Source organism: Beta vulgaris, chromosome 7, assembly GCF_026745355.1.
Source record: "Beta vulgaris subsp. vulgaris cultivar EL10 chromosome 7, EL10.2, whole genome shotgun sequence".
NCBI lineage: Eukaryota > Viridiplantae > Streptophyta > Magnoliopsida > Caryophyllales > Amaranthaceae > Beta > Beta vulgaris.
In genome coordinates, this window is record NC_079208.1 from 32,988,559 (window position 1) to 33,013,018 (window position 24,460).

Sequence of the window (24,460 nt, forward strand, 5' to 3'; positions counted from 1 at the left end):
ACATGTCGGGCTTCTGAATCGCTCAATTCTGATGTTCGAGCTATGATTTAAGCCCAAATTACGATTTTCGGCAAGATGAGCACACGGTACAGATGTAAAATATCTGACTTCAACGAATTCAGCTTATAAGCGCACCAACCCCTTAGAAATGGTAAACTAAACATGTCAGTCTTTAGAATCGTTCAATTCTGATGTTGGACCTAGGACTTAACCACAAGTTACGATTTTGGGCCAAGATGAGCACGAAACATACACTAAAAATCGGACTTTAATGAATTCAGCTTCTGAGCTCGCGAACCCCTTAGAAATGTTAAAAAAACATGGCAGGCATTTAAATCGCTCAATTCAAATGTCTGAGCTATGATTTAAGCCCAAATTACGATTAAGGGTAAAAATGAGCACGAAACAGACGCAAAAAATCGGACTTTAACGAATCCAGCTTCTAAAATCGGACTTTAACGAATCCAACTTCTAAGCTCACGAACCCCTTAGAAATGGTAAAAAAACATGTCAGGCTTTTGAATCGCTCAATTCTGATGTCTGAGCTAGGATTTTGGCCCAAATTACGATTTTGGTTCTAGATGAGAATGAAACAGACGCGGAAAATCAATTCAACGAATTCAGCTGATTAGCTCCTTAACCCCTTAGAAATGGTAAATTAAACATGTCAGTCTTTGGAATCTCTTGATTCTGATGTTCGAGCTATGATTTAGGCCCAAATTACGATTTTTGGCCAAGATGAGCACGAAACACACGCAAAAAATCTGACTTTAACAAATTAAGCTTCTGAGCTCACATACCTCTTAGAAATGGTTAAAAAACATGTCAGGATTTTAAATCGCTCAATTCTGATGTTCGAGCTAGGATTTAGGCCCAAATTACGACTTAGGCCAAGATGAGCACGAAACAGACGCAAAAAATCGGAATTCAACAAATTCAGCTTATAAGCTACGAACCCCTTAGAAATGGTAAACTAAACATGTCAGTCTTTGGAATCGCTCAATTCTGATTTTCGTGCTACGATTTAGGCCCAAATTACGATTTTGAGCCAAGATGAGCACGAAACAGACGAAAAAATCTGACTTTAACAAATTAAGCTTTTGAGCTCACGCACCTCTTAGAAATGGTAAAAAAGTATGTCAGGATTTTGAATCGCTCAATTCTGATGTTCGAGCTAGGATTTAGGCCCAAATTACGATTTTGGGCCAAGATGAGCACGAAACTGACGCAAAAAATCTGACTTTAACAAATTAAGCTTTTGAGCTCACGCACCTCTAAGAAATGGTAAAAAAGTATGCCAGGATTTTGAATCGCTCAATTCTGATTTTCGGGCAAGGATTTAGGCCCAAATTACGATTTTGGGCCAAGATGAGCACGAAACAGACGCAAAAAATCGGACTTCAACGAATTTAGCTTATAAGCTCACGAACCCCTTAGAAATGGTAAACTAAACATGTCAGTCTTTGGAATCGCGCAATTCTGATATTTGAGCTACGATTTAGGCCCAAATTACAATTTTTGGCCAAGATGCGCACGAAACAGACGCAAAATATCGGACTTTAACGAATTCAGCTTCTGAGCTCCCGAACCCCTTAGAAATGCTAAAAAACACATGTCAGGCTTCTGAATCGCTCAATTCTGATGTTCGAGCTATGATTTAAGCCCAAATTAAGATTTTCGGCGAAGATGAGCACGATACAAACGTAAAATATCTGACTTCAACGAATTCAGCTTATAAGCGCACCAACCCCTTAGAAATGGTAAACTAAACATGTCAGTCTTTGGAATCGCTTAATTCTGATGTTGGAGCTAGGAGTTAGCCCCAAATTACGATTTTGGGCCAAGATGAGCACGAAACATACACAAAAAATCGGACTTTAACGAATTCAGCTTCTGTGCTCGCGAACCCCTTAGGAATAGTAAAAAAACATGCCAAGCGTTTGAATCGCTCAATTCTGACGTATGAGCTATGATTTAAGCCCAAATTACGATTATGGGCTAATATGAGCACGAAATAGACGCAAAAAATCGGACTTTTAGGAATCCAGCTTCTAAGCTCACGAACCCCTTAGAAATGGTAAAAAAAACATGTCAGGCTTTTGAATCGTTCAATTCTAATTTTCGAGCTAGGATTTAGGCCCAAATTACGATTTTGGGCCAAGATAGCACGAAACAGACGCAAAAAATCGGACTTCAAAGAATTCAGCTTATAAGCTCACGAACACCTTAGAAATGGTAAACTAAACATGTCAGTCTTTGGAATCGCGCAATTCTGATGTTGGACCTAGGACTTAGCCCGAAATTACGATTTTGGGCCAAGATGCGCATGAAACAGACGCAAAATATCGGACTTTAACGAATTCAGCTTATGAGCTCCCGAACCCCTTAGAAAGGATAAAAAAACATGTCAGGCTTCTGAATCGCTCAATTCTGATGTTCGAGCTATTTTTTAAGCCCAAATTACGATTTTCGGCAAGATGAGCACGATACAGACGTAAAATATCTGACTTCAACGAATTCAGCTTATAAGCGCACCAACCCCTTAGAAATGGTAAACTAAACATGTCAGTCTTTGGAATCGCTCAATTCTGATGTTGGACCTAGGACTTAGCCCGAAATTACGATTTTGGGCCAAGATGAGCACGAAACATACACAAAAAATCGGACTTTAAAGAATTCAGCTTCTGAGCTCGCGAACCGCTTAGCAATGGTAAAAAAACATGCCAGGCAAATTACGATTATGGGCTAATATGAGCACGCAATAGACGCAAAAAATCGGACTTTAACGAATCCAACATCTAAGCTCACGAACCCCTTAGAAATGGTAAAAAAAAACATGTCAGGCTTTTGAATCGCTCAATTCTGATGTTCGAGCTAGGGTTTAGGCCCAAATTACGATTTTGGGCCAAGATGAGCACGAAACAGACGCAAAAAATCGGACTTCAACGAATTCAACTTATAAGCTCACGAACCCCTTAGAAATGGTAAACTAAACATGTCAGTTTTTGGAATCGCGCAATTCTGATATTTGAGCTACGATTTATGCCCAAATTACGATTTACGATTTTGGGCCAAGATGCGCACAAAACAGACGCTGAATATCGGACTTTTACGAATTCAGCTTCTGAGCTCCCGAACCTCTTAGAAATGGTAAAAAAAATATGTTAGGCTTCTGAATCGCTCAATTATGATGTTCGAGCTATGATTTAAGCCCAAATTATGATTTTGGGCCAAGATGAGCACGAAACACACGCAAAAAATCTGACTTTAACAAATTAAGCTTCTAAGCTCACGTACCTCTTAGAAATGGTAAAAAAACATGTCAGGATTTTGAATCGCTCAATTCTGATGTTCGAGCTAGGATTTAGGCCCAAATTACGACTGTGGGCCAAGATGAGCACGAAACGGACGCAAAAAATCGGACTTCAACGAATTCGGCTTATAAGCTACGAACCTCTTAGAAATGGTAAACTAAACATGTCAGTCTTTGGAATCTCTCAATTCTAATATTCGAGCTACGATTTAGGCCTAAATTACGACTTTGGGCCAAGTTGAGCACGAAACAGACGCAAAAAATCTGACTTTAACAAATTAAGCTTTTGAGCTCACGTATCTCTTAGAAATGGTAAAAAAATATGTCAGGATTTTGAATCGCTCAATTCTGATGTTCGAGCTAGAATTTAGGCCCAAATTAAGATTTTGGGCCAAGATGAGCACGAAACAGACGCGAAAAATCGGACTTTAACGAATTCAGCTTATAAAGCTCACGAACCCCTTAGAAATGGTAAACTAAACATGTCAGTCTTTGGAATCGCGCAATTCTGATATTTGAGCTACGATTTAGGCCCAAATTACGATTTTAGGCTAAGATGCGCACGAAACAAACGCAAAATATCGGACTTTAACGAATTCAGCTTCTGACCTCCTGAACCCCTTAGAAATGGTGAAAAAACATGTCAGGCTTCTGAATCGCTCAATTCTGATGTTCGAGCTATGATTTAAGCCCAAATTACGATTTTCGGCACGATGAGCACGATACAGACGTAAAATATCCGACTTCAACGAATTCAGCTTATAAATCGGACTCGCTCAATTCTGATGTTGGACCTAGGACTTAGCCCAAATTACGATTTTGGGCCAAGATGAGCACGAAACATACACAAAAAATCGGACTTTAAAGAATTCAGCTTCTGAGCTTACGAACCCCTTATAAATGGTCAAAAAAACATGCTAGTCCTTTGAATCGCTCAATTCTGATGTCTGAGCTATGATTAATGCCAAATTCCGATTATGGCTAATATGAGCACGAAATAGACGCAAAACAATGGAGTTAAGGAATTCAGGTTCTAATCACACGAACCCCTTAGAAATGGTAAAAAAACATGTCAGGCTTTTGAATCGCTCAAATCTGATGTCTGAGCTAGGATTTAGGCCCAAATTACGGTTTTGGTTCTAGATGAGAAGGAAACAGACGCGAAAAATCGGAATTCAACGAATTCAGCTAATTAGCTCCTGAACCCCTTAGAAATGGTAAACAAAACAAGTCAGTCTTTGGTATCTCTCAATTCTGATGTTCGAGCTATGATTTAGGCCCAAATTACGATTTTGGGCCAAGATGAGCACGAAACAGACGCAAAAACTCTGACTTTAACAAATTAAGCTTTGAGTCACGTACCTCTTAGAAATGGTAAAAAAATATGTCAGGATATTGAATCGCTCAATTCTGATGTTCGAGCTAGGATTTAGGCTCAAATTACGATTTTGGGCCAAGATGAGCACGAAACAGACGCAAAACTCGGATTCAACGAATTCAGCTTATAAGCTCACGAACCCCTTAGAAATGGTAAACTAAACATGTCAGTCTTTGGAATCGCGCAATTCTGATATTTGAGCTACGATTTAGGCCGAAATTACGATTTTGGGCCAAGATGCGCACGAAACAGACGCAAAATATCGGACTCTAACGAATTCAGCTTCTGAGCTCTCGAACCCCTTAGAAATGGTAAAAAAACATGTACGGCTTTGGAATCGCTCAATTCTGATATTCGAGCTTGATTTAAGCCCAAATTACGATTTTTGGCCAAGATGAGCACGATACAGACGTAAAAAATCTGACTTCAACGAATTCAACTTATAAGCGCACCAACCCCTTAGAATGGTAAACTAAACATGTCAGTCTTTGGAATCGCTCAATTCTGATGTTGGAGCTAGGACTTAGCCCCAAATTACGATTTTGGGCCAAGATGAGCACGAAACATACACAAAAAATCGGATTTTAACGAATTCAGGTTTTGAGCTAGCAAACCCCTTAGAAATAGTAAAAAAACATGCCAGGCGTTTGAATCGCTCAATTATGATGTCTGAGCTATGATTTAAGCAAAAATTACGATTATGCGCTAATATGAGCACGAAACAGACGCAAAAAATCGGACTTCAACGAATTCATCTTATAAGCTCACGAACCCTTAGAAATGGTAAACTAAACATGTCAGTATTTGGAATCGCACTATTCTGATATTTGAGCTACGATTTACGCCCAAATTACGATTTTAGGCCAAGATGCGCACGAAACAGACGCAAAATATCGGACTTTAACGAATTCAGCTTCTGACCTCCTGAACCCCTTAGAAATGGTAAAAAAACATGTCGGGCTTCTGAATCGCTCAATTCTGATGTTCGAGCTATGATTTAAGCCCAAATTACGATTTTCGGCAAGATGAGCACGGTACAGATGTAAAATATCTGACTTCAACGAATTCAGCTTATAAGCGCACCAACCCCTTAGAAATGGTAAACTAAACATGTCAGTCTTTAGAATCGTTCAATTCTGATGTTGGACCTAGGACTTAACCACAAGTTACGATTTTGGGCCAAGATGAGCACGAAACATACTCTAAAAATCGGACTTTAATGAATTCAGCTTCTGAGCTCGCGAACCCCTTAGAAATGTTAAAAAAACATGCCAGGCATTTGAATCGCTCAATTCAAATGTCTGAGCTATGATTTAAGCCCAAATTACGATAAAGGGTAAAAATGAGCACGAAACAGACGCAAAAAATCGGACTTTAACGAATCCAGCTTCTAAAATCGGACTTTAACGAATTCAACTTCTAAGCTCACGAACCCCTTAGAAATGGTTAAAAAAACATGTCACTCTTTGGAATCGCTCAATTCTGATTTTCGGGCTAGGATTTAGGCCCAAATTACGAATTTGGTTCTAGATGAGCATGAAACAGACGCGAAAAATCAATTCAACGAATTCAGCTGATTAGCTCCTTAACCCCTTAGAAATGGTAAATTAAACATGTCAGTCTTTGGAATCTCTTAATTCTGATGTTCGAGCTATGATTTAGGCCCAAATTACGATTTTTGGCCAAGATGAGCACGAAACACACGCAAAAAATTCTGACTTTAACAATTAAGCTTCTGAGCTCACATACCTCTTAGAAATGGTTAAAAAACATGTCAGGATTTTAAATCGCTCAATTCTGATGTTCGAGCTAGGATTTAGGCCCAAATTACGACTTAGGCCAAGATGAGCACGAAACAGACGCAAAAAATCGGACTTCAACAAATTCAGCTTATAAGCTACGAACCCCTTAGAAATGGTAAACTAAACATGTCAGTCTTTGGAATCGCTCAATTCTGATATTCGAGCTACGATTTAGGCCCAAATTACGATTTTGAGCCAAGATGAGCACGAAACAGACGCAAAAAATCTGACTTTAACAAATTAAGCTTTTGAGCTCACGCACCTCTTAGAAATGGTAAAAAAGTATGTCAGGATTTTGAATCGCTCAATTCTGATATTCGAGCTAGGATTTAGGCCCAAATTACGATTTTGGGCCAAGATGAGCACGAAACTGACGCAAAAAATCTGACTTTAACAAATTAAGCTTTTGAGCTCACGCACCTCTAAGAAATGGTAAAAAAGTATGCCAGGATTTTGAATCGCTCAATTCTGATATTCGAGCAAGGATTTAGGCCTAAATTACGATTTTGGGCCAAGATGAGCACGAAACAGACGCAAAAAATCGGACTTCAACGAATTTAGCTTATAAGCTCACGAACCCCTTAGAAATGGTAAACTAAACATGTCAGTCTTTGGAACCGCGCAATTCTGATATTTGAGCTACGATTTAGGCCCAAATTACAATTTTTGGCCAAGATGCGCACGAAACAGACGCAAAATATCGGACTTTAACGAATTCAGCTTCTGAGCTCACGAACCCCTTAGAAATGGTAAAAAAACATGTCAGGCTTTGGAATCGCTCAATTCTGATGTTCGAGCTATGATTTAAGCCCAAATTAAGATTTTCGGCGAAGATGAGCACGATACAAACGTAAAAAATCTGACTTCAACGAATTCAGCTTATAAGCGCACCAACCCCTTAGAAATGGTAAACTAAACATGTCAGTCTTTGGAATCGCTTAATTCTGATGTTGGAGCTAGGAGTTAGCCCCAAATTACGATTTTGGGCCAAGATGAGCACGAAACATACACAAAAATCGGACTTTAACGAATTCAGCTTCTGTGCTCGCGAACCCCTTAGGAATAGTAAAAAAACATGCCAAGCGTTTGAATCGCTCAATTCTGATGTATGAGCTATGATTTAAGCCCAAATTACGATTATGGGCTAATATGAGCACGAAATAGACGCAAAAAATCGGACTTTTAGGAATCCAGCTTCTAAGCTCACGAACCCCTTAGAAATGGTAAAAAAACATGTCAGGCTTTTGAATCGCTCAATTCTAATTGTCGAGCTAGGATTTAGGCCCAAATTACGATTTTGGGCCAAGATAGCACGAAACAGACGCAAAAAATCGGACTTCAAAAGAATTCAGCTTATAAGCTCACGAACACCTTAGAAATGGTAAACTAAACATGTCAGTCTTTGGAATCGCGCAATTCTGATGTTGGACCTAGGACTTAGCCCGAAATTACGATTTTGGGCCAAGATGCGCAAGAAACAGACGCAAAATATCGGACTTTAACGAATTCAGCTTATGAGCTCCCGAACCCCTTAGAAAGGTTAAAAAAACATGTCAGGCTTCTGAATCGCTCATTTCTGATGTTCGAGCTATTTTTTAAGCCCAAATTACGATTTTCGGTAAGATGAGCACGATACAGACGTAAAATATCTGACTTCAACGAATTCAGCTTATAAGCGCACCAACCCCTTAGAAATGGTAAACTAAACATGTCAGTCTTTGGAATCGCTCAATTCTGATGTTGGAGCTAGGACTTAGCCCCAAATTACGATTTTGGGCCAAGATGAGCACGAAACATACACAAAAAATCGGACTTTAACGAATTCAGCTTCTGAGCTCGCGAACCCCTTTGAAATAGTAAAAAAAACATGCCAGGCGTTTGAATCGCTCAATTCTGATGTCTGAGCTATGATTTAAGCCCAAATTACGATTATGGGCTAATATGAGCACGAAATAAACGCAAAAAATCGGACTTTAACGAATTCAGCTTCTGAACTCACGAACCCCTTATAAATGGTAAAAAAAACATGTCAGGCTTTGGAATCGCTCAATTCTGATTTTCGGGCTAGGATTTAGGCCCAAATTACGAATTTGGTTCTAGATGAGCATGAAACAGACGCGAAAAATCGGACTTTAACGAATTCAGCTTATAAGCTACGAACCCCTTAGAAATGGTAAAAAAACATGTCAGTCTTTGGAATCTCTCAATTCTGATATTCGAGCTACGATTTAGGCCTAAATTACGATTTTGGGCCAAGATGAGCACGAAACAGACGCGAAAAATCGACTTTAACAAATTAAGCTTTTGAGCTCACGAACCTCTTAAAAATGGTAAAAAAACATGTCAGGATTTTGAATCACTCAATTCTGATGTTCGAGCTAGGATTTAGGCCCAAATTACGATTTTGGGCCAAGATGGGCACGAAACAGACGCAAAAAATCGGACTTCAACGAATTCAGCCTATAAGCTCACGAACCCCTTAGAAATGGTAAACTAAACATGTCAGTCTTTGGAATCGCGCAATTCTGATATTTGAGCTACGATTTAGGCCCAAATTACGATTTACGATTTTGGGCCAAGATGCGCACAAAACAGACGCAAAATATCGGACTTTTACGAATTCAGCTTCTGAGCCCCGAACCCCTTAGAAATGGTAAAAAAAACATGTCAGGCTTCTGAATCGCTCAATTATGATGTTCGAGCTATGATTTAAGCCCAAATTACGATTTTCGGCCAAGATGAGAACGATACAGACGTAAAAAATCTGACTTCAACGAATTCAGCTTATAAGCGCACCAACCCCTTAGAAATGGTAAACTAAACATGTCAGTCTTTGGAATCACTCAATTCTGATGTTGGAGCTAGGACTTAGCCCCAAATTACGATTTTGGGCCAAGATGAGCACCAAACATACACAAAAAATCGGACTTTAACGAATTCAGCTTCTGAGCTTGCGAACCCCTTAGAAATTGTAAAAAAGAATGCCAGGCGTTTGAATCGCTCAATTCTGATGTTTGAGCTATCAAATTACGATTATGGGCTAATATGAGCACGAAATAGACGCAAAAAATCGGACTTTAACGAATCCAGCTTCTGAGCTCACGAACCCCTTAGAAATGGTAAAAAAATATGTCAGGCTTTTGAATCGCTCAATTTTGATGTTCGAGCTAGGATTTAGGCCCAAATTACGATTTTGGCCAAAATAGCACGAAACAGACGCAAAAAATCGGACTTCAACGAATAAGCTCACGAACCCCTTAGAAATGGTAAACTAAACATGTCAGTCATTGGAATCGCTCATTTCTGATATTAGAGCTACGATTTAGGCCCAAATTACGATTTTGGGCCAAGATGAGCACGAAACAGACGCAAAAAATCGGACTTTAACAAATTAAGCTTCTGAGCTCACGAAACCCATAGAAATGGTAAAAAAACATGTCAACCTTTTGAATCGCTCAATTCTGATGGCTAAGCTAGGATTTAAGCCCAAATTACAATTTTAGGCCAAAATGAGAACGAAACAGACGCAAAAAATCGGACTTTAACGAATTCAGCTTCTGAGCTCCCGAACCCCTTAGAAATGGTAAAAAAAAACATGTCAGGGTTTTGAATCGCTCAATTCTGATGTTCGAGCTATGATTTAAGCCCAAATTACGATTTTAGGCCATGATGAGAACGAAACAGAAGTAAAAAATCGGACTTCAACGAATTTAGCTTATAAGGGCACGAACCCCTTAGAAATGGTAAACTAAACATGTCGGTCTTTGGAATCGCTCAATTCTGATGTTGGAGCTAGGATTTAACCCCAAATTACGATTTTAGGCCAAGATGAGAACGAAACATACGCAAAAAATCGAACTTTAATGAATTCAGCTTCTGAGCTCACGAACACCTTAGAAATGGTAAAAAACATGCCAGACGTTTGAATCGCTCAATTCTGATGTCTGAGCTATGATTTAAGCCCAAATTACGATTATGGGCTAAAATGAGCATGAAACAGACGCAAAAAATCGAAATTTAACGAATCCAACTTCTGAGCTCACGAACCCCTTAGAAATGGTAAAAAACACATGTCAGGCTTTTGAATCACTCAATTCTGATGTCTGAGCTAGGATTTAGGCCCAAATTACGATTTTGGTTCTAGATGAGCATGAAACATACGCGAAAAATCGGAATTTAACGAATTCAGCTTATTAGCTCACGAACCCCTTAGAAATGGTAAACTAAACATGTCAGTCTTTGATATCGCTCAATTCTGATGTTCGAGCTATAATTTAGGCCCAAATTACGATTTTGGGCCAAGATGAGCTCGACGGACGCAAAAAATCTAACTTTAACAAATTAATCTTCTGAACTCACGTACCTCATCGAAATGGTAAAAAAACATGTTAGGATTTTGAATTGCTCAATTTTGATGTCTGAGCTAGGATTTAGCCCCAAATTACGATTTTGGTCCAAGATGAGCACGAAACAAACGCAAAAAATCCAACTTTAACGAATTGAGCTTCTGAGCTCACGAACCCCTTAGCAATGGTAAACTAAACATGTCAGTCTTCGGAATCGCTCAATTCTAATGTTGGAGCTATGATTTAGGCCCAAATTACGATTTTGGGCCAAGATGAGCACAAAACATACAGAAAAAATCGGACTTTAACGAATTTAGCTTCTGAGCTCGCGAACCCCTTAGAAATGGTAAAAAAACATGCCATCGGTTTGAATCGCTCAATTCTGATGTGTGAGCTATGATTCAAGCCCAAATTACGATTATTGGCTAAAATGAGCACGAAACAGACGCAAAAAATCGGACTTTAACGATTCTAGCTCTTGCGCTCACGAACCCCTTAGAAATGGGAAAAAAACATGTAAGGCTTTTGAATCACTCAATTCTGATGTTTGAGCTAGGATTTAGGCCCAAATTACGATTTTGGTTCTAGATGAGTAGGAAACATACGCGAAAAATCGGAATTAAAACGAATTCAGCTTATTAGCTCACGAACCCCTTAGAAATGGTAAAAAACATGTCACTCTTTGAAATCGCTCAATTCTGATTTTCGAGCTATGATTTAAGCCCAAATTACGATTTTAGCCAAGATGAGCACGAAACAGACGCAAAAAATCGAACTTTAACGAATTCAGCTTCTAAGCTCACGAACTCCTTAGAAATGGTAAAAAAAAACATCTCAGGCTTTGGAATCGCTCAATTCTGATGTCTAAGCTAGGATTTAGTCACAAATTACGATTTTGGTTCTTGATGAGTAGGAAACAGACGCGAAAAATCGGAATTCAACGAATTCAGCTGATTAGCTCATGAACCCCTTAGAAATGGTAAACTAAACATGTCAGTCTTTGGAATCTCTCAATTCTGATGTTCGAGCTATGATTTAGGCCCAAATTATGATTTTGGGCCAAGATGAGCACGAAACAGATGCAAAAAATCTGACTTTAACAAATTAAGCTTCTGAGCTCACGTACCTCTTAGAAATGGTAAAAAAACATGTCAGGATTTTGAATCGCTCAATTCTGATGTTCGAGCTAGGATTTAGGCCCAAATTACGATTTTGGGCCTTGATAGCACGAAACAGACGCAAAAAATCAGATTTTAACCAATTCAGCTTATAAGCTCACGAACCCCTTAGAAATGGTAGACTAAACATGTCGGTCTTTGGAAACGCGCAATTCTGATATTCGAGCTACGATTTAGGCCGAAATTACGATTTTGGGCCAAGATAAGCACGAAACAGACGCAAAAAATCGGACTTTAACGAATTAAGCTTCTGAGCTCACGAACCCCTTAGAAATGGTAAAAAAAAACATGTCAGTCAATTGAATCGCTCAATTCTGATGGCTAAGCTAGGATTTAAGCCCAAATTACAATTTTAGGCCAAAATGAGAACGAAACAGACGCAAAAATCGGACTTTAACGAATTCAGCTTCTGAGCTCGCGAACCCCTTAGAAATGGTAAAAAAACATGCCATGGGTTTGAATCGCTCAATTCTGATGTGTGAGCTATGATTCAAGCCCAAATTACGATTATGGGCTAAAATGAGCACGAAACAGACGCAAAAAATCGGACTTTAACGAATCTAGCTCTTGCGCTCACGAACCCCTTAGAAATGGGAAAAAAACATGTAAGGCTTTTGAATCGCTCAATTATGATGTTTGAGCTAGGATTTAGGCCCAAATTACGATTTTGGTTCTAGATGAGCATGAAACAAACGCGAAAAATCGGACTTTAACGAATTCAGCTTATGAGCTCACGAACCCCTTAGAAATGGTAAAAAACATGTCACTCTTTGAAATCGCTCAATTCTGATTTTCGAGCTATGATTTAAGCCCAAATTACGATTTTAGCCAAGATGAGCACGAAACAGACGCAAAAAATCGAACTTTAACGAATTCAGCTTCTAAGCTCACGAACTCCTTAGAAATGGTAAAAAAAAACATCTCAGGCTTTGGAATCGCTCAATTCTGATGTCTAAGCTAGGATTTAGTCACAAATTACGATTTTGGTTCTTGATGAGTAGGAAACAGACGCGAAAAATCGGAATTCAACGAATTCAGCTGATTAGCTCATGAACCCCTTAGAAATGGTAAACTAAACATGTCAGTCTTTGGAATCTCTCAATTATGATGTTCGAGCTATGATTTAGGCCCAAATTATGATTTTGGGCCAAGATGAGCACGAAACAGATGCAAAAAAATCTGACTTTAACAAATTAAGCTTCTGAGCTCACGAACCTTTTAGAAATGGTAAAAAAACATGTCAGGATTTTGAATCGCTCAATTCTGATGTTCGAGCTAGGATTTAGGCCCAAATTACGATTTTGGGCCTTGATAGCACGAAACAGACGCAAAAAATCAGATTTCAACCAATTCAGCTTATAAGCTCACAAACCCCTTAGAAATGGTAGACTAAACATGTCGGTCTTTGGAAACGCGCAATTCTGATATTCGAGCTACGATTTAGGCCGAAATTACGATTTTAGGCCAAAATAAGCACGAAACAGACGCAAAAAATCGGACTTTAACGAATTAAGCTTCTGAGCTCACGAACCCCTTAGAAATGGTAAAAAAAACATGTCAGTCTTTTGAATCGCTCAATTCTGATGGCTAAGCTAGGATTTAAGCCCAAATTACAATTTTAGGCCAAAATGAGAACGAAACAGACGCAAAAAATCGGACTTTAACGAATTCAGCTTCTGAGCTCACGAACCCCTTAGAAATGGTAAAAAAAACATGTCACTCTTTGGAATCGCTCAATTCTGATTTTCGGGCTACGATTTAGGCCCAAATTACGATTTTGGGCCAAGATGAGATCGAAACAGACGCAAAAAATTTGACTTTATAAAATTAAGCTTTTGAGCTCACGTACCTCTTAGAAATGGTAAAAAAATATGTCAGGATTTTGAATCGCTCAATTTTGATGTTCGAGCTAGGATTTAGGCCCAAATTACGATTTTGGGCCAAGATGAGCACGAAACAGACGTAAAAAATCTGACTTCAACGAATTAAGCTTATAAGCGCACCAACCCCTTAGAAATGGTAAACTAAACATGTCAGTCTTTAGAATCGCTCAATTCTGATTTTGGGGCTAGGATTTAGGCCCAAATTACGATTTTGCGCCAAGATGAGCACGAACCAGACGCAAAAAATTTGACTTTAACAAATTAAGCTTATGAGCTCACATACCTCTTAGAAATGGTAAAAAAACATGTCAGGATTTTGAATCGCTCAATTCTGATGTTCGAGCTGGGATTTAGGCCCAAATTACGATTTTGGGCCAAGATGAGCACGAAACAGACGCAAAAAATCGGACTTCAACGAATTCAGCTTATAAGCTACGAACCCCTTAGAAATGGTAAACTAAACATGTCAGTCTTTGGAATCCCTCAATTCTGATATTCGAGCTACGATTTAGGCCCAAATTACGATTTTGGGCCAAGATGAGATCGAAACAGACGCAAAAAATCTGACTTTATAAAATTAAGCTTTTGAGCTCACGTACCTCTTAGAAATGGTAAAAAAATATGTCAGGATTTTGAATTGCTCAATTTTGATGTTCGAGCTAGGATTTAGGCCCAAATTACGATTTTGGGCCAAGATGAGCACGAAACAGACGTAAAAAATCTGACTTCAACGAATTCAGCTTATAAGCGCACCAACCCCTTAGAAATGGTAAACTAAACATGTCAGTCTTTGGAATCGCTCAATTCTGATGTTGGAGCTAGGACTTAGCCCCAAATTACGATTTTGGGCCAAGATGAGCACGCAACATACACAAAAAATCGGACTTTAAAGAATTCAGCTTCTGAGCTCGCGAACCCCTTAGAAATGGTAAAAAAACATGCTAGGCATTTGAATCACTCAATTCAGATGTCTGAGCTATGATTTAATCCCAAATTACGATTATGGGCAAATATGAGCACGAAATAGACGCTAAAAATCGGACTTTAACGAATCCAGCTTCTAAGCTCACGAACCCCTTAGAAATTGTAAAAAAAATATGTCAGGCTTTTGAATCGCTCAATTCTGATGTCTGAGCTAGGATTTAGGCCTAAATTACGATTTTGGTTCTAGATGAGAAGGAAACAGACGCGAAAAATCGGAATTCAACGAATTCAGCTGATTAGCTCCTGAACCCCTTAGAAATGGTAAACTAAACATGTCACTCTTTGGAATCGCTCAATTCTGATTTTCGGGCTATGATTTAGGCCCAAATTACGATTTTGGGCCAACATGAGCACGAAACACACGCAAAAAATCTGACTTTAACAAATTAAGCTTTTGAGCTCACGTTCCTCTTAGAAATGGTAAAAAAACATGTCAAGATTTTGAATCGCTCAATTCTGATGTTCGAGCTAGGATTTAGGCCCAATTTACGATTTTGGGCCAAGATGAGCACGAAACAGACGCAAAAAATCGGACTTCAATGAATTCAACTTATAAGCTAGGAACCCCTCAGATATGGTAAACTAAACATGTCAATCTTTGGAATCGCTCAATTCTGATATTCGAGCTACGAGTTAGGCCCAAATTACGATTTTGGGCCAAGATGAGCACGAAACAGACGCAAAAATCTGACTTTAACAAATTACGCTTTTGAGCTCACGTACCTCTTAGAAATGGTAAAAAAATATGTCAGGATTTTGAATCGCTCAATTCTGATGTTCGAGCTAGGATTTAGGCCCAAATTACGATTTTGGGCCAAGATGAGCATGAAACAGACGCGAAAAATCGGACTTTAACGAATTCAGCTTATAAGCTCACGAACCCCTTAGAAATGGTAAACTAAATATGTCAGTCTTTGGAATCGCGCAATTCTGATATTTGAGCTACGATTTAGGCCCAAATTACGATTTACGATTTTGGGCCAAGATGCGCACAAAACAGACGCAAAATATCGGACTTTTACGAATTCAGCTTCTGAGATCCCGAACTCCTTAGAAATGGTAAAAAAAATATGTCAGGCTTCTGAATCGCTCAATTATGATGTTCGAGGTATGATTTAAGCCCAAATTACGATTTTAGGCCAAGATGAGAACGAAACAGACGCAAAAAATCGGACTTTAAAGAATTCAGCTTCTGAGCTCCCGAACCCCTTAGAAATGGTAAAAAAAACATGTCAGGCTTTTGAATCGCTCAATTATGATGTTGAAGCTATGATTTAAGCCCAAATTACGATTTTAGGCCAAGATGAGAACGAAACAGAAGTAAAAAATCGGACTTCAACGAATTTAGCTTATAAGGGCACGAACCCTTTAGAAATGGTAAACTAAACTTGTCAGTCTTTGGAATCGCTCAATTATGATGTTTGAGCTAGGATTTAGGCCCAAATTACGATTTTGGGCCAAGATGAGCACGAAACAGACGCGAAAAATCGAACTTTAACGAATTCAGCTTCTGAGCTCACGAACACCTTAGAAATGGTAAAAAACATGGCATGCGTTTGAATCGCTCAATTCTGACGTCTGAGCTATGATTTAAGCCCAAATTACGATTTTGGGATAAAATGAACATGAAACAGACGCGAAAAATCGGAATTTAACGAATCCAACTTCTGAGCTCACGAACCCCTCAGAAATGGTAAAAAAAACATGTCAGGCTTTTGAATCACTCAATTCTGATGTCTGAGCTAGGATTTAGGCCCAAATTACGATTTTGGTTCTAGATGAGTTGGAAACAGACACGAAAAATCGGAATTCAACGAATTCAACATATTAGCTCACGAACCCCTTAGAAATGGTAAACTAAAGATGTCAGTCTTTGGAATCGCTCAATTCTGATGTTCGAGCTGCGATTTAGGCCCAAATTACAATTTTTGGGCCAAGATGAGCACGAAACGGACGCAAAAAATCTAACTTTAACAAATTAATCTTCTGAGCTCACGTACCTCTTCGAAATAGTAAAAAAACATGTCAGGATTTTGAATCGCTCAATTCTGATGTTTGAGCTATGATTTAAGCCCAAATTACGATTTTAGCCAAGATGAGCACGAAACAGACGCAAAAAATCGAACTTTAACGAATTCAGCTTCTAAGCTCACGAACCCCTTAGAAATGGTAAAAAAAACATCTCAGGCTTTGGAATCGCTCAATTCTGATGTCTAAGCTAGGATTTAGTCACAAATTACGATTTTGGTTCTAGATGAGTAGGAAATAGACGCGAAAAATCGGAATTCAACGAATTTAGCAGATTAGCTCATGAACCCCTTAGAAATGGTAAACTAAACATGTCAGTCTTTGGAATCTCTCAATTCTGATGTTCGAGCTATGATTTAGGCCCAAATAACGATTTTGGGCCAAGATGAGCACGAAACAGACGCAAGAAAATCGAACTTTAACAAATTATGCTTCTGAGCTCACGTACCTCTTAGAAATGGTAAAAAAACATGTCAGGATTTTGAATCGCTCAATTCTGATGTTCGAGCTAGGATTTAGGCCCAAATTACGATTTTGGGCCTTGATAGCACGAAACAGACGCAAAAAATCAGATTTCAACCAATTCAGCTTATAAGCTCACGAACCCCTTAGAAATGGTAAACTAAACATGTCGGTCTTTGGAAACGCGCAATTCTGATATTCGAGCTACGATTTAGGCCGAAATTACGATTTTAGGCCAAGATAAGCACGAAACAGACGCAAAAATCGGACTTTAACGAATTATGCTTCTGATCTCACGAACCCCTTAGAAATGGTAAAAAAAACATGTCAGGATTTTGAATCGCTCAATTCTGATGTTCGAGCTAGGATTTAGGCCCAAATTTCGATTTTGGGCCTTGATAGCACGAAACAGACGCAAAAAATCAGATTTCAACCAATTCAGCTTATAAGCTCACGAACCCCTTAGAAATGGTAAACTAAACATGTCGGTCTTTGGAAACGCGCAATTCTGATATTCGAGCTACGATTTAGGCCGAAATTACGATTTTAGGCCAAGATAAGCACGAAACAGACGCAAAAAATCGGACTTTAACGAATTAAGCTTCTGAGCTCACGAACCCCTTAGAAATGGTAAAAAAAAACATGTCAGTCACTTGAATCGCTCAATTCTGATGGCTAAGCTAGGATTTAAGCCCAAATTACAATTTTAGGCCAAAATGAGAACGAAACAGACGCGAAAAATCGGACTTTAACGAATTCAGCTTCGGAGCTCACGAACCCCTTAGAAATGGTAAACTAAACATGTCAGTCTTTAGAATCGCTCAATTCTGATGTTCGAGCTATGATTTAGGCCCGAATTACGATTTTGGGCCAAGATGAGCACGAAAACAGACTCAAAAAATCGGACTTCAACGAATTCATCTTATAAGCTCACGAACCCCTTAAAATGGTAAACTAAACATGCCAGTATTTGGAATCTCTCAATTCTGATATTCGAGCTACGATTTAGGCCCAAATTACGATTTTGGGCCAAGATGAGCACGAAACAGACGCAAAAAATCTGACTTTATAAAATTAAGCTTTTGAGCTCACGTACCTCTTAGAAATGGTAAAAAAATATGTCAGGATTTTGAATCGCTCAATTCTGATGTCCGAGAGGTAGGATTTAGGCCCAAATTACCATTTTGGGGCAAGATGAGCACGAAACAGACGCAATTAATCGGACTTCAACAAATTCAGCTTATAAGCTCACGAATCCCTTTGAAATGGTAAACTAAACATGTCAGTCTTTTGAATCGCTCAATTCTGATGTCCGAGCTAGGATTTAGGCCCAAATTACGATTTTGGGCCAAGATGAGCACGAAACAGACGCAAAAAATCGGACTTTAACGAATTAAGCTTCTGAGCTCACGAACCCCTTAGAAATGGTAAAAAAACATTTCAGGCTTTTGAATCGCTCAATTCTGATGTCTGAGGTAGGATTTAAGCCCAAATTACGATTTTAGGCAAAGATGAGAACGAAACAGACGCAAAAAATCGGACTTTAACGAATTCTGCTTCTGAGCTCCTGAACCCCTTAGAAATGGTAAAAAAAACATGTCAGGCTTTTGAATCGCTCATTTCTGATGTTCTAGCTATGATTAAAGCCCAAATTACGATTTTAGGCCAAGATGAGAACGAAACAGAAGTAAAAAATCGGACTTCAACGAATTTAGCTTATAAGGGCACGAACCCCTTAGAAATGGTAAACTAAACATGTCAGTCTTTGGAATCGCTCAATTCTGATGTTCGAGCTAGGATTTAGCACCAAATTACGATTTTGGGCCAAGATGAGCACGAAACATACGCAAAAAATCGAACTTTAACGAATTCAGCTTCTGAGCTCGCGAACACCGTAGAAATGGTTAAAAACATGCCATGCGTTTGAATCGCTCAATTCTGATGTTTGAGCTATGATTTAAGCCCAAATTACGATTTTGGGCTAAAATGAGCATGAAACAGACGCAAAAAATCGGAATTTAACGAATCCAACTTCTGAGCTCACGAAACCCCTTAGAAATGGTAAAAAAAACATGTTAGGCTTTTGAATCACTCAATTCTGATGTCTGAGCTAGGATTTAAGCCCAAATTACGATTTTCGTTCTAGATGAGTAGGAAACAGATGCGAAAAAAAGAAACTCTCACCTCTCTCTAATCATTGTTCCATTGATATTACAGTGGTTTTTTGAATTATCGATGTGAAAACATTGATGCCATGGCAAGAATTTCAAAAAGTCAGCAATATAATGGAAAACCAAAGGGACCTAGTTCAGATACTGGTGCTAAAAAGACGAAAACGATGGATGAATTGCTTGGTGTAACTGCGATGGAGGTTGAATCTGTAAATCAAACTGAGGAGGATGATCTGAGAGATATTCAGCGAAGTCAGCAAACTCATAGACTATTCTCGGAATGGCTATCTGCTGTGCATTCTAAGGATAGAAGTGGTGGAAGTGGAAAACAGAGGAATGAAATGGCGAATCGTAAGGTACGTGATGTTGATCCTATCCCTATCCTTCAATTCAATGAGCCTGATTTGAATGTATTACCAGAGGAAGGTGTGAATGAAAATGACGTGGTTAGTAAGATAAAAATTGATGTTGAGGATATTTAATCGGAGATTGATTTTTGGAATTCATCTGTTGTGTGTTATGTAATTGGTGTTGATCCTCCAGTACATGTAATGGATTGTTTTGTTAGAAGAATTTGGAAGAATAAGGGTATTGATAGAGTTGCGATGATTAAAAAAGGGATGTATATTGTTAGATTCATGACAATGGATAGAAGAGATGAGGTCCTAGCTCAGGGAATGCTTCTATTTGATAGTAAACCATTGATAGTGAAAGCATGGGAACAGGATAAGAACTTCTATAAGGAGGATGTTGATGTTATTCCTACCTGGATCCAACTCAGGGTTGATTTTAAATACTGGAGTGAGAAATGTCTGGAAAAATTTGCCTCAGAGATTGGTAGACGGGTTAAAGTGGATCAAGCAACATTGAAGAGGGAAAAACTCCAGTTTGCAAGAATTATGGTTGAAGTAAAAATCAATCAACACTTTCCAGATCAAATTTCCTTCATTAATGAGAAAGGAATAGAAATGGTCACTGAGGTTACATATGAATGGAAACCAATTTCATGCTCAAATTGCAAGAAAATTGGCCACGGAAATGATGAATGTAGATGGAGACAAGAAAAGAGAGTCTGGAAGCAAAAGATCCTTGAAAAAGTCCCTGTAGTGGAGATAGAACCTAGGAAAGAAAAAGGGGTGGAAGAAGATGAATTCCAGGTGGTGAGAAGCAACAACAGAAGAGCTGAAAAGCCAGTTGAACCTACTATGGTTAGAAACTCATTTGAAGCATTGGAAGAACTAGAAATTGATGAAATAAGGTTTGGTGTGGTGCCTTATGAAATGAAAAGTAATGAAAGGGGGGTTGGAGGACCTCCTGTGGATCATGGATAAGATCCTTTGTTGGAATGTTCGAGGGATATCTAGTGTTCAAAAGCAGAATGATGTAAAGAAGGTGCTCAACACTAGATCCCTTGGACTAGTTAGTCTCATTGAGACTAAGGTTAAAGTAAATAAAATGGGAAGTATGTATCAGAATTTATTTTCTGGCTGGTGTTTTAGTAGTAATTCTTCCCACAATCCTGGAGGAAGAATAGTTATGGCCTGGAATGATCAAGCATTTCATGTGGAGATTAAGTTGTAACTGATCAATATCATGCATAGCCATGTTAGAACTGTGAATGGTTTTCATGAATTTGAATGCACTTTTGTTTATGCTCATAACTCAGCAAAACAAAGAGAGTCATTATGGAGGGATCTGGAATACATAGCTAACAAGATTAAGCTTCCCTGGATTGCAATGGGGGAGTATAATTGCATCTTAAATAGAGATGAATGTGTGGGTGCAGCTGTTAGAGATGGAGAGATGATAGATTTCAGAAGGTGTGTTAATAAGTGTGAGCTGGAGGACCTCAAAGCTACTGGCAACTATTACACCTGGAATAATAAACAATTTGGAGAAAGAAGAGTTTTACTGCAAACTGGATAGAGTTCTTTGTAATGAGAAATGGAGTGAGAAGTTTCAGGATTCTGAAGCATGGTTTATGCCAGAAGGAATGTTTGATCATTCTCCTATAATGGTGTCAGTTTTTGTGGATAGGAAATATGGGAATGCTCCTTTCAAGTACAATAAAATGTGGAGTCAGGCTCCAAATTTTCAGCAAAAGGTCAGGGAATGCTGGGAGAATGATTTAAGTGGCACACCAATGTTTAGAGTGGTGCAAAAGCTCAAAATGGTGAAAAAAGAAATGAAGGTGATTAATAAGATGGGTTTCTCAGAGATCCATGTTGCTGATGCTAAGGCATACAAGTTGATGATTGAGTGTCAACATCATGATAAAAATAATCCAGGGGATAGTGACAAAGAAAAACAAGCAGTAGAAGATTATATAAGGATTCATGATTGTTACCTAGCCTTTCTTAGACAAAAGGCTAAATTAGCATGGATTCAACAAGGTGATGAGAATTCTAGCTTGTTTCATAGAGCTATAAGAAAGAGAAGGGCTCATAATACAGTTTATGGGATCCAGGATATGAATGGTTGCTGGGTGGAAGGTGAAAAAGTGGAAGAAGCATTCATCAATTACTACAAACAACTGTTAGGCAAAGAGAAATGTAGAAATCAGCAGGTTTGTTAAGAAATTATGAAGAATGGTCCTGTTTTGAATTCAGTACAACAGGAGAGCCTAACAAGACCAGTTACTGATGAAGAAATTTTCAATGCAATGTTCTCAATAGCAGGGGACAAATCACCTGGACCAGATGGTTTTGGGACTCATTTCTTCAAAGACACATGGTCTATAGTGGGTGAAGACATCAGTGCTGTAATAAAGATTTCTTCACATCAGGTAAACTCTTGAAGGAGGTAAACACTACCATATTGACTTTAATTCCTAAAGTTAAATGCCCTAGTAGTGTTTCTGAGTTTAGACCTATTGCTTGCTGCAACACTATATACAAGTGTATTACAAAAGTCATGTGTGCCAGATTAAAACCTATTCTTCCTAACATTGTTGTTGAGAATCAGGGGGCATTCATTCAGGGGAGATTCATTGGTCATAACATTATGATATGCCAAGACTTGGTTAGGAACTATGGAAGAAAGAACACTAGTCCAGGATGTATAATCAAGATGGATATGAAAAAAGCTTATGATTCCATAAGGTGGCAGTTTGTGGAAGAAGTTTTAGTGGGGTTACAATTCCCTAGACAGTTTATTGATCTAATTTTGGAGTGTGTTTGCTCTCCTAGATTCACTCTCATGGTAAATGGAAGATGTTGTGGTTTTTTGAGGGAAAGAGAGGGCTCAGACAAGGAGATCCAATTTCTCCTCTCTTATTTGTTTTATGTATGGAGTACCTATCTAGGACTCTCAAGGTGGTAGGGGAGAAAACACAGTTCAAATATCATCCTAGATGTAAAGGTGTGAAGTTGAATCACCTGTGCTTTGTAGATGATGTCATATTGTGTTGTAGAGGGGACTATGTGTCTGTTTATTCTCTTCTCCAGGGTTTTAAGCATTTTTCTGAAGTATCTGGGCTGGAAGTAAATGAGAACAAGACAGAGATGTATACATCAGGCATGAAACAAGAGGTGGTTCAAAGGCTTAAAATGTGACAGGGTTTAAAATGGGCTCTTTCCCTTTTAAATACCTTGGTGTGCCAATCTGTTTCAAAAGAATATCAATAAAAGATTGTATGAATCTGGTTGAAAAGATCACTTCTAGAATTATAAGCTGGAGTAGCAGAAGCTTGGCTTATCAAGGAAGGCTGGTATTGGTAAACTCAGTGCTGATGAGTATACAAATCTACTGGTCCCAGGTGTTCACTATTCCACAGAAGGTGTTACATGAGGTGGAAAGCATCTGTAGAGCTTTCTTGTGGTCTGGGGAATATTACAGCAGGAAACCTGGCTATGTGGCTTGGTCTAAGGTATGCCTACCTAAATATGCAGGGGGTTTGGGAATCAGACAGGTTGGTGAGTGGAATATTGCAGCAATAGGGAGGTATGTATTGGATGTTGCTACAAAAAAGACAACCTATGGATCAAATGGGTTAGTGAAGTGTATATCCAACAGCAGAACTGGTGGGATAATCAACCACCTAAGGGGTGTAGCTGGTATTGGAAGAAGGTCTGCAATGTGAAAGACATCTTAAAAGAGAAAATAACAGAAGAAAATTTGAAGCAGATGAATACATATTCCATTAAACAAATTTACATGATAATGACTGGTGATTATGTAAGAGTTCAATGGGATAAGTTGGTCTGGAATAGGCTGACTGTTCCAAAACATAGGTTCTTTATGTGGCTTATTATGCTGGATAGGCTACAGACCTCAGCAAGGTTGTGTAAATATGGAATCAGTGAGAGGGCCAACTGTCTCATTTGTGATAGAGAAGAGGAGAATCAAGATCATCTGATTATACAATGCAAATACAGCATGGCAATCTGGAAGATGATCATGAAATGGCTGCAAATCAATAGTAATCACTATACTACTGATGGAATGACTAGATGGTTGCAAAGGTGTAGAGCCAGCAAGTTTAAAAGACAGGTTTATATAGCCATAATGGCAGCAGGGGTCTATCATATATGGCTGACTCGAAATGAGGTATTATGGGACAAAAAAGTTGTTTCAGTGGATGTGCTTGTTAATAGAATACAAAGAGTAGTAGTAGATAGAGTATACAGTGTAATTCCTAAGAAGATTAACAAAAGTGATAGAGAATGGTTGAGAATAATAACTCAACATGTAGCTAGAAGATGATCCTAGCTTTGTAGGGGAGGGTCCAACCTAGTTGGTTTGTCCCCTCAAAGTTTAGGCGTAGCTTGTAATGGTTTTGGTCTGAAATATAAGCTCATTTAATTAGCAAAAAAAAAAAAAAAAAAAAAAACAGATGCGAAAAATCGGAATTCAACGAATTCAGCTTATTAGCTCACGAACCCCTTAGAAATGGTAAAAAAAACATGTCAGTCTT

The 24,460-nt window shown here is 38.7% G+C and overlaps 1 protein-coding gene across 1 annotated transcript; it reads left to right on the forward strand.

Moving 5' to 3' along the window:
* Positions 1-23,706: 23,706 nt before the first annotated feature.
* On the forward strand, positions 23,707-24,249 carry LOC104899181 (uncharacterized). Its single transcript, XM_010686319.1, has one exon. It carries the CDS (start codon positions 23,707-23,709, stop codon positions 24,247-24,249), a length of 543 nt encoding a protein of 180 aa, XP_010684621.1.
* Positions 24,250-24,460: the final 211 nt, after the last annotated feature.